We start from the raw sequence: 12,199 nt of genomic DNA, 5'->3' as shown, positions 1-12,199 counted from the left end.
TGAAGTTGTACAACAGATTCCCACTTTAATTATTCAGATAATATGCAATGTTTCCTTCCAAATTGATAAAACAGTGAAAAAAAAAAAAGCAAGAACAAAAAAAAAAAAAAAAGAACAAATACACCTATGTCCTGATAGTCTTTGTATAATATGAATTGGAAAATTATTATGAAGAGTTGCTTTAATTTCATGTGGACTTCAACATAACAACACATGCTGCATTATTATCTTAGTATGCATAAAGAGATTGAAATTATTTATGAACATTTTGTCCACTGTGTAGTATTCAGGAAGAATTCGATCAGAATCATTTCATGATGTCCAGTTCTTTCATGTAAACTCATTGTATGTGAGAAATATTGGACAGCATGAGAGTTAATGGTTTTATTGCCAAGAACTCAGCATTAGATAACAACATATCTTAGAATGATATTTTATTGAGAGCTGAATTCTATGAGCAAAATGTGACTGACAACAGATGACATTCGTGTTAGAATTAATGGTGGGCTGGGGAAAGTGGCATCATCAATTAAATGGACACACGCTGCATTCACTCTGAAGCTTTGGCTACAAATAACCCAGACCCGTTAATAATACACCTAATAAAGTACTGGTATTCATGTCTATTAATTTCATTACATCTCGAATCCTGAATTACAAAAGTTTTCTCAAAATTTTATGAAGAAAAGGGTAGGAAATATGAAATTACTTTCACATACAAAGTGCGTCCGCTGTTAAGGATGAAAAGAATTTCCTTCAGCTACGTCATAAAGTATTTTTCCTTACACAGTCTAAATTCCCATACATCTAGTCAGTTAAATAATGCTGTGTGAATGGTAGTCCACTTAGCACATGATTTAACCTACTTGAACATTCTGAACATTTTTTTCGTCATTCATCCATATTAAGCCAGCTGTGTAGACCAATTTACCTACAGAGTTGTTGCCCAGGGTGTGCCATAGGAAGCTGATCCACGCCACACCTGCGATGAGATGAGAAGATGATCGAGATTTGACGGAATGTCACAGGGGAACCGGAGACTGTGGAGAAAACTACTGTGTTACCTGGACCACGGGCTTGCCCAATACAAGTTATAAATCAGTACACCAAGGCTCGAACCCAGGTCCACTCTAGCCACTAGACCACTGTGGAGGCTCTAGCACGAAAATGTTATGATGTAAACATCTTTTTTTTTAAATGAGACGGCAATTATTTCTTATGGACACAGTCTACTATATGGTCACGAAGCTTGAGTTTTGAGGGTGCTAGAAACAATAGACTGTGACGGTACTATTTTGCATTGCCTGTAATCAGGCGATATTAGCGATCCTAGTGGTGAGCAACTATCTAATGTTTGCATATCTACTACGTATTGAGCTTCGTGACTGTATATACTAGACTGTGTTATGGATATGAGCAAGCTGGGTTCAAGGTGGTGACCTCACTATTGTCCAAACAATGGAGACAATTCTGGATCCAAAGCTTATACTATATTAATGGTTATATGACATATAATATATAAGTAGGGCTCGGATTTTTATGACCTAAAAGTTAAAAATGACAGTGAGCATATAAGATTTGTGTGTCAGAATATGTAAGGCAAGTGACTGACTTACACTGCTTTGGAATTCCAGAAGTTTTTGCTAACCAAACAGTACTTCAATTTCTGTGTAAACCGCATGCCACAGATTTTGTTGCCTGCGGGGAGGGTACTGTAACCTTCCTTTTGTTTACATTACGCTGACCAGACGTTCCCGATTTCTGGGGACAGTCCTCGGTTTTGAGTTTGCTATCATCTGGAAGCAAATGTCCCGTTTTTGTCCCCTGAAATTAATTTTGTCTCCAGAAATTTTGATTTTGTTTCAATGACATTTTACACATGAATATTTAAGTACTGTGATGAAACTGCTGTGATTCATGCACATTTCTGAACGGTTCTCAGTATGGGACAGAAGAACCAGCAGCACAGTATGAGATATTCTGCACTCTTTAAGAAAACATATGATATACCATCTTTGTCTTCATTCGCGTTGCGCGGAAGCGTTAGAACTGCTGCAGCGTCCATTTTTAAGTAGTTCAAAAAATGAAAAGTTTTGTGACAAACCACCAGGTGAAAATTCGTGTGATGTTTTTCAAAAAAAAAAAAAAAAAAAAAAAATCTATTCCATTTGGAAATCTTCTCAAAATAGTGTCATTAATCATGTGTCTTTCAGTCAGTAATTCGTCAGTTGAAAGACTTCTCCACAATGAACTCAATCTGGACTGATGAAAAGTCAAGAATGAAAATTGAAACAGCTTTGTTACATGTGAAAACAGATTTTGATTTCTCATCTGAAGAACTTAGTGTGAAGCTGTATAGGAATGAACAGATCCTTAAAAAGATATATTCTTCAGACCAGTACTTGTAAAATGTGCGTGTTAGAATTCAGTGTGTACAATATCACGTGAAAGACTTCGATACATGAGTCAGTACTGAAATTGAATTCTTAGTGGCCATAATTATGTATAAGAGTTATGTGCGTTTATTCATTTAATTCAGAAAGTTAAGATACTCTACAAATTTTGTGTGCAAAGTTCTATAATTGTATCTATTGTTACATGTTATTTCTGCAACATTTCAACGGATAGTGGCTAAATAAGTGTTTGTGGCTTTTTTTAATTGCCGATGTCCCCTGTTGGACCATAAAAAATCTGGTCAGTCTAGTTTACATTAAATGTCAAGGAATTTATGAATAGATTTTTGAGTCAATGTCCATCAGACTATAAGGAAGCAACCAGTTACAATGAGAATTCTAAGAGAGATACAGGAAATATCTGCTGGTCTTGAACTATACTACATTGCAATACTAACTTTAGTGACGTGAAAATATACATCTATGCCGACGACATGGTCATCGGATCACATGACACTAACGAGCTGCAAAAAGCAACTACGGCACTGGAGAAATGGGCTGAGGAAAACGAACTACAGATCAACCTAAAGAAAACCGTGCAGATGACTTTCTGAAAAGGCGGACGAATATCAACTGACAGAATACTGCTGAAGAATGAACCAATACACATGACAAATTCATTTAAATACCTCGGCATGACCCTACAGACAACAATGACGTCTTTCAGAATCTACGTTAAATCCAGAGCGACAGCAGCTACGAAGGCTATATACGATATCAGATCACTGAGTAGACTCTCCCTAAGATCAGCTATGGCACTCTTCAGAACGAAAATAGTCCCCATCCTCACCTATGGGATCCAGTTAATATGGGAAAAACTGAATAAGACCGACCTTCGTACCTTAGAAGCGGTGAAAGCACAATTCCTAAAAGCCGCACTGGGCATGTCTAAATATACATGCTCCAGACTAGTCTACGAGCTCGCAAATGAGACGTTTCTGATAGAAGACCTGCGTCTAAAGTTCTCCCTGCCTGCCACAACTGTTGGACAAAATTATTGGAAGAAAGGGAAGAGAAACGAAACGAGATATGGCTGGAGTTTTACTCAATGGAAGCAATAGTAAACCGATCATGGACGGACACGGATCAAGAACTTTGCCACTTTGTCACCTCCATGGCAGTACATGGCTACCACCACAAGCTCTGCAAATCAAACATTTACCACGACCCCAATCCAGAGTGTATATGTGAATTAACCAGAGAACTAATGTTACTAGAAGACCTACGGCTGCAATTCCTACTGCCATCAACATCAGCATATGAGAGCACCGTCCTCGAACACCAACATAAGAAAGCAGAAATATGGGAGGAGTTCTACGTCACGGATGCCATGGCCAGAGAGGACTGGAAGGGGGCTAACTACATACAGAGACATCTGGTGACCAGATTTGCGACCCATGGTTTCCACTTCAAAATATGCCGCAACACCAGCTTTCACGACCCGAACGAAGAGTGCATGTGTTTACTGTGTGACGAGCTATGTGGAAGATACCATGTGATGGAGTATAAAAACCGATTAGTTTCACTGACCAAGTTCTGCAGCAGCGAAAGTTAAAATAATATATCATCCTGCACATTGTGCGCACTTCCGTTATTATTATATGTGAACTGTGCGACCTAACTTGCGATCGATATCACATCACCCAGTGCAAAAAGCTTGACAAACCAATAATCGAATACAGCAAGAACTAAAGTGGAATCCACTAACACACTCCTGCACAGTTTGTGCGCATTTCATATTTCAATACTAACTTTAGGTCATCAAAATCCGAGCCCTATCTATGACATTTCTGAACACTAAACTGAACACTTATTTTTTATCGTCTGAAACTTTTACAGCAAAACATACATTTGGGTTGTGTTTTCAGCCCTATGTGTAAATGAATGATGCTCAAGACGATATCGACGTCGAAAACTCTTATGACAATAGTTACACTTGAAAGGTCTCTCGTCGCTGTGAGTAATAATATGAGCTCGAAGATATTGTCGGCATTGGAAACTCTTATCACAAATGCTACATGTGTAAGGTTTGTCGCTCTTATGACAAAAAGCATGAGCTTCAAGATATTGTCGACGTCCGAAACTTTTATCACAAATGGTACATCTGAAAGGTTTCTGTCCTGTGTGAGTAAACACGTGATCCCTAAGAATGGCTGAACGTGAAAAACTCTTTGTACACATGTCGCACTTGAAAGGCTTATCATCTCTGTGAGTAAAAACGTGGATCTGAAGATCTTGTTTACGTCGAAAATCCTTATTACAGTCATTACATTTGAAAGGTTTGTCATCTGTATGACTTAATACGTGATCCTGAAGTGTTCTCATATGTCGAAAACTCTTATCACACATGTCGCATTTTAAAGCATTTACCCCCATATGAATAATTATGTGATCCTCCAGTTGGTTTAAGTCTCCAAAACTCTTATCACAGCTATTACACTTTAAAGATTTCGGGATGGAAGTGTCATCTTCCGTCCCACAATGCTTATCTTTAATCCCGACAGCCATTTCAGTATGGTAGGTGACACTTGGAATATCTTTGGGCATCTTCAAGTCGTCACTTTCTTTTACTGTTTGGTCATGTTCAGCGAATCTGAAAATTTATAGGTCTTTAATCAAAACATACAAAATTTGCATTCCACATGGAAAAATACAACCATCATATTTGATACAAGATGCGAATGAAGTTACTCCTTATAAATTGAATTAAAATACACACTTCCGTGACATTCAGAACAAAATAAATAACCATCACTATCATTCCCAAAAATATCACTGTGGAAAGCAATTTGGAGCTTTTCGTAAATAAATTATATCTCACGAATAAAAGATGTCCTCTGAATCAATAAGAAAGGGTATTATGTATTTGTGTTCAACAAGTACAGTAAGTAAATAGGTAACTATAGAAAATCCTAATACACAATGGCAAATAAATATACCACAAACTGAATATAAACAAACAAGTTATTACTATTATCATTAATACACTATCCAAAGATTAGCACTATGTCGTAATACAGCACACTTTTCTCATTTAGTGTTCCTAGATAATATCAATCGAATGTGTACAAAGTTGCGCCCAATTTCTATTGATGCAAGCATACTCCATGCATAAGAATTAGTGAATTATTGTTATTATTATGTGAAGCTGTTGTTAAGCGTGAGTAGAAATACTATATTATGTTTATAGTTTGTTTCAGGTAACCATTGTATTGATATAGATAATTTAATACATACTTACATACATACATACATACATACATACATACATACATACATACATACATACATACATATATATCGCCAGTTTCTTTGCAAAAGTGATCAAGTCCAAAATGCAAAATTGTTAGGTAAAGGCATTTAAAGGTATAATGATCCATCCAAAAATCACTGTACTTCTTTAGATGTTAGTAATTAGTTATTTTGAAGGTAAATGTGCTATATTATTAATTTTTAATATAAAATTATGTCTTGCATTTTCATAATGTTTGGAAGCCTTCAATGTGACTTCGTAACTTTTACGAAGAAACCGACGATATATATATATATATATATATATATATATATATAAGACACATAAGTAAATAAAGAAGTAAATAAATAAAAAATAAATAATAAAATAAGTAAATAAATAAATAGGCCTAATACTTCTTGTATTCAAAATCGGGCATTACTTTTCACACACTCGGTATATTCAAAAATTTCAAATGATATAGTTTAATGCACCAAAATATATCGTATTTATTGGTATCTATTAGCTCATATAGACAAATTCTTTCCATTCGTTGTAACTTTAAAATTAAAAAACATACGTAAGAATGGTCATTGTGATCTACTTTGTAACAGTGTCTCATCGTGTTTGCAGTGCAATCAACTTTGACAGATATTAACACGGATATGAATGCGAATTATTTACAAGAATGTTAAGCATTCACGTAGATTTTGTGCATAAGTAACTTTTATTTTTCTAGTTATTAGTAACATAATTGGATAATCTTTATCAATTCGATATCTTAGATAAAAAACAGACCAATGAAAAAATTCTCTGAAAATATCAGGCCATCAAATAATGAATGTGATCAAATGGGCATAAATCATACAACTCAAAATTCAATGTAGCTTTATCCCGCGAATAACTCGAGCATATTCATGATCTTCTCTGACACAAAATTTCTAACTGTTAGTATAGAACCATGTTTCTAACAGAAACTGTGAAGAAGTCTTTGACGAATTAATTTATCATAACAGAGCAAAAAATTCTTCTAACATTTTTGTACGAATTTTCCTCTTCAGGCACTGTTTAATTTAACACCTTTCTGAAGACCATTGATCCAACGAAACTAAACATTATTTGTATTTTTGCTTTACAACATACTTGAAGGAGGGAAAATCAATGGATATAGGTGAAAGATTATACACCATTATACTTACGAATCAGATGGGTTTTCATGATCATCCTCCGTCATGTCTGACATCTCCTGTTTTACATCGTCTGCATTCCACCATGATTGTCCCTAAAGAAAAAAAGTGTTATTGCTATTATGTAATTTTAAGGGAGAAACTCTTAGAGAAAAAGTTTACATATTTCACATAGAAGAAAAGAGACTGAACTTAAACAAGTAATAAATAAATGCACATGTTCTGTATTGCAAATAAATATTATAATATTAGTGGCAAATACAGATAGGAATGGACCTTGTCATTAGTCCCATATTAATACAACAGTTTTAATCAATATAATAACACTGCATCAAATGTGCAAGTTTATAATGAGAATGGAATTGGTGATAGCGAGACAGCAGTTGCGAAAATGTGTCAAAAGATTAGATATGAATTTACTTTACATTTCCTGTTCTACAAAGCCTCTTGAAAAAAAGTTGCAACCTAGCAAAGAGCTCTGTGGAGAATAGTTATTTTCGTCCCTTTTTCTGTATAATTGGATTTGGTTCACTGACTATGACACTAAAAATTTAAGTCTTAAAAACCATATTATGAGATCAGTTACGACTGTAACAAAATCAACAAAACTCACCTCGGCTTCTAACTTCATAAGATTAAGGTCGGGATCAGGTTTGATGTCTGAAGTAAGATCATAACCCACATGAGAAGTTTCGATCTTGATTTCGTTCACATTCCCTTCCAAGAAATCCTTTTCCTATAATAAAATATTATAAACGATAAAAATTTACTTTCGTCAATCTTCAAATAAGAAACAAATAAAAAATCCCTTCATCAAGGGATTACAGAAGCGAAAACAACATTCTAGGCTGTAATCACTTACCAATGACAGTAGTTTAGAATCTTCTTCTTTTATCTCTCCATCCTTTATTAAGAATGAGTCACTATGAGGTTCTGTTTTAATACTGTCCATGAGAACTGTGTCTCTTTCCTCCGATGCTTGACTGATTGCAGAGTGTGTCTTAACACTATTCATAACTATGTTTCCACAAGTAGAAGAAAATGGTTCGATTTTGGCTTCTGTTTTCATCATATTCACGAGAAATTAGTTTTCATTCTTCGACGGCAAACAGTGTATTTTCAGACTGTCTTAATCATGACAATCAGTACTAAAAATATTAATAAAATTAGTTAATTTATATGCATGCAAAATCTTTTTTATATTAGTGTAGTTCTTCTGGAGGAGAATCTTCCTTCTCCTCTACTAATTATCAATATAACATGCGTCAAATTACTTAGTTCCATTAGGATGAAAAAAGAAACGGATAAACTCCAGAACAGGGATTGCACCCTTTCCCTCTTACTTCAAAATTCCAACCTTGTGCACACAAAATAAATTATTGGCACTGAAAAGTGCCTTTTCGTAAATGTAATGATGCACATTCGACAAACGCAGACAAATCTGCTCTTTTTAGTATTTTAAGACATAATTTGGTAGGTGCAATCCATGTTCTAAAATTTTCCCAAAAAATCAATATTTCGAAATTACATAGGGTTATTTTTATATTACATTCCTTCGTGCAATCTTAATGATTGTAGGTAATGGCAATTAGGTGACTAGGCCTAGTATAATCGAATTTCAAGTTCCTAATTATTGCAATAGGATTAATAGATCATTAAGGTGTTCACGGACAAATTATTATAAATAATACCACATAGCCTATAGAAACTGTTACTATTATAATAACTATTTTAGTAACTGTGATATTTTAAATTCTAGAAGTAGGCCTACCTAGGCTCCTGGCATTTATGTCTGCTACTGTACTAAAAGTTTTAATTAGGATGCAATTTAATCTCGATAGTACCAGTTTATAGATTTAATTGCTACCTTGTAGGGATGTGTAAGTAGTTCAGTCTTATTGTTCGGTAAACTAAGAAACAAAGTGAATATTAAATTAAACAAAGAAAATCAACGAAATACAACTTAGCTTCAAATTTTTTTGTATCAAATATATGTAGTAGCACGATCAATTTGCAGTGAGTTTCGCAATCGCAGAATTACCAACACAGACGTTGAAATAAGCAACAAAGGGAGTTTTATTCCTAACATGAAAATGCCAATCAGAATGTCCCCCTTAAAATACACACAGAGATTTCAACAGCAAATAGATTAATAATGATACGGTACACACTTATGCCTTTCAAGGGAACCGGAGTTACATTGCCGCCCTCATAAGCCCGCCATTGGTCCCTATCCTGTGCAAGATAAATCCAGTCTCTACCACCTCCCTCAAATCCATTTTAATATTATCCTCCCATCTACGTCTCGACATCCCCAAAGGTCTTTTTCCCTCCGGCCACCCAACTAACACTCTTATATACATTTCTAGATTCGCCCATACGTGCTACATGCCCTGCCCATCTCAAACGTCTGGATTTAATGTTCCTAATTATGTCAGGTGAAGGATACAATGCGTGCAGTTCTGCGTTGTGTAACTTCTCCATTCTCCTCTAACTTCATCCCTCTTAGCCCCAAATAATAATAATAATAATAATAATAATAATAATAATAATAATAATAATAATAATAATATGCTTTTTTTGTCAGAGTTGCATCACCTTTTTGTTGTATTCTTCATTATGAAACCGAGAAATGTGTCAATGATTATGTTTTTAACATAATTTTAGAACTCAATCTAGAACTTTAATATCTTCAATGTCATTATCTTACACAATTTAGAAAGAATTTGTTAAGATTCTCATTCTACTAAGATAATTTAAACAAAATACAGTTCACATTGCAAAGAATATAAATTTGAGGGTTCTTGTATGAAGGCATCCTACACCTTTATTTGCATATTCTTTGAGGTAAATTGTAAACATTTAACACGGCAGGAAAATACTTAAATTTCAGTCAGTATGTAACAAATACAGACACTGTGGTTATTTTATTTCCTTACTATTAAGAATCCCATCTGCAGCGTGTTATAAGATTTCCTTATGTGCCTCCTGCTGTCTTTCATCACTGGACTTCAGACTCATTTCTCTGGCATTATACTTTCATTTCAATCAAATGCTAGATAACCATAGCAGTTGATAAAGCATCGTAAAATTAACTAGACTAGACGGCATTTCGGAAGACGGTTAACTTCTATATGCGCCATAGCATTTCTGGTATGTGACATCACAAGCTTGTACAGTAGAACCAATCAGAATCAGTCTGTAACAAGTACTTCCAGAGTTCGTTTGTTCACGTGCGAGTGTTTCAATACATTGAATAAGTGAAACTAACATTTACTGTGTGTATGTAAAGTAAACATATGGAAGAAGAGACTGTAAAAAGACAAGTATTGCACAGGCAGTCGCGGAAAATAGTGTTTAAGGTGTATAATTATTTTAAAAACGATAACGAGCAGAACTCTGCTGGCCATCTTGATGCTGGCTGCAACGTTGCCAACATGCAAGAAAGGACTGCAGAAGCATGTGGTGTGGGACTGAGAACCGTGCAAAGAATATTGTTAGTGAAGGAAAGAGGGTTTGTTTGGTGTCATGCTTACAGTAATCAACAGCTAAGGTCATTGTCTTTTGATAATTTAAATTCTCTCCTGCGCTATTTGCATCGCAAGTGTGCGTGAAGTACGATGTGGCAATGTTGTACGCTGCCTTGCTCTCTCTATCTGTCTCTCTCGATGCAAACACTAGCAGACAACCGCCTTCCGAATTGCCGTCGACTCTAGTCAGTGATGTATGCAATGGAGGAGAAGAGGAACTGGCAAACCTAACCCATTATTTTCTGGCTTAGTTTCCTCATGAGTGATGCCTTATTAATGTCACTTATGAGGTTCAAACCTGTCTTCAGACAATTGACTAAACGATAATAATAATAATAATAATAATAATAATAATAATAATAATAATAATAATAATAATAATAATAATAAATCTGTCCACACTAGCTGTAAGTAATCTCAAAACTTGCTTGGACTATTGAATTGACAAACTGAAGTACGTATGTGGAAAGAGTAGTTGAATTCCTATCCTCAGAGAGTTGTGAGATAAGCACATCGATTTATAAGCATTGCAGCAGTTGAATGAGAACTGTCTATACAAGGTGGAGGAATACATAAGCTTTTGATAATTTATAATTCAATTTTTTTTTTATTTTAGTAGGTTATTTTATGATGCTTTATCAACATCTTAGATTATTTAGCATCTGAATGAGATCAAGGGAATAATGCCAGTGAAATGAGTCCAGGATCCAACACCGAAAGTTACCCAGCATTTGCTCATATTGGGTTTAGGAAAAACCTAGGAAAAAACTCAACCAGGTAACTTGCCCCGACCGGGAATCGAACCCGGGCCACCTGGATTCGTGGCTAGACACGCTAACCGTTACTCCACAGATATTGGCTTCTAATTTAAGCTTTAATTTAGCAAACATCATACTTTCTTACGTTATCGATCTGCTGTGAAGCCATAACAATGAATGAAGATTCTCATGTAAATTGAGTAACTGATGAATTCATATACCAGTACCACAATATTAAGAATTTTGGCAAAGATATCACTACAAGAGTGAAATATAAGTTATTTCTCCTGTGTCCTCCAATAAGTATTTTTCAGCATAATTTAATACAAAATCTTTCTCACAAACCTTATATTTTATGAATTCTGCCTAGAATTAATTACAGTGTACCATCAAAGATGATACGGATATAAAAAGATAATAACGCACTATTAACATATTTTATGCTCGACCATGCCGAAATGTAGTAATTATACACCTGGTAGCAGACCTTTAATGCATGTCATTAAAGTACACCTACTCATTAAAGGTCAGGTCTTTCAGCCAATGACAGGTCAGCTTTCTACCGTTATAAAACCGCAATTATCGATTATTCTCGGATATGCAATCGAAAGAGAATTAGCGAAAAGTCACGGAGGCTGGAAATCCAATACTGTCGCAGAAGGTTATATTCTGTTACTATAATAATTAGCGTTAATTGTAAATAATATTCAAATAAATTCAATTTGTCATCTCGTTTTTCAATGTCTAATTTTATTTCAATGTTATCTCTGTAGGTTCTTATGGCCTAGCAAGGTCAATGTGGACATCTGTTCCTCGGAAAAAATCTATACTTTCGCGTCTGCGCACATCTCACAACATACGGAATATTGCTCCAGGTCAGATACAATAAAATTAATAATATCAAGTTAGAAATATGGTCGAGCATAAAAAGTCGTATGAAACTCGCCTATAATAGTAATTAAGAAGCTGGTATGAAAATTATGAAACTCGCTTGTGCTCGTTTCATAAATATCCGTATTCACTTCTTAATTACCTTCAT

General features: G+C 34.9%; 1 protein-coding gene across 3 annotated transcripts; it reads right to left on the bottom strand.

Annotated features, from left to right (window-relative positions):
• Positions 1-2,145: 2,145 nt before the first annotated feature.
• LOC138714938 (zinc finger protein Paris-like) lies at positions 2,146-9,075 on the bottom strand. Of its 3 annotated transcripts, none has more exons than XM_069847254.1 (5): positions 8,644-9,075; positions 7,735-8,020; positions 7,486-7,608; positions 6,885-6,967; positions 2,146-5,046 (listed from the first exon to the last, which is right to left on the bottom strand). In XM_069847254.1, exons 2-5 carry the CDS (start codon positions 7,942-7,944, stop codon positions 4,287-4,289), a joined length of 1,176 nt encoding a protein of 391 aa, XP_069703355.1. In that variant the 5' UTR covers positions 7,945-8,020; positions 8,644-9,075; the 3' UTR covers positions 2,146-4,286. The 3 variants fall into 3 exon arrangements, with proteins under 3 accessions (XP_069703355.1, XP_069703337.1, XP_069703346.1); XM_069847236.1 differs by having other exon boundaries at positions 8,740-9,075; XM_069847245.1 differs by having other exon boundaries at positions 7,735-9,075.
• Positions 9,076-12,199: the final 3,124 nt, after the last annotated feature.

Source organism: Periplaneta americana, chromosome 2 (genome assembly GCF_040183065.1).
Source record: "Periplaneta americana isolate PAMFEO1 chromosome 2, P.americana_PAMFEO1_priV1, whole genome shotgun sequence".
NCBI lineage: Eukaryota > Metazoa > Arthropoda > Insecta > Blattodea > Blattidae > Periplaneta > Periplaneta americana.
Note: the sequence above shows the minus strand (reverse complement) of the source record. Positions and strands in the feature narration are given on the sequence as shown.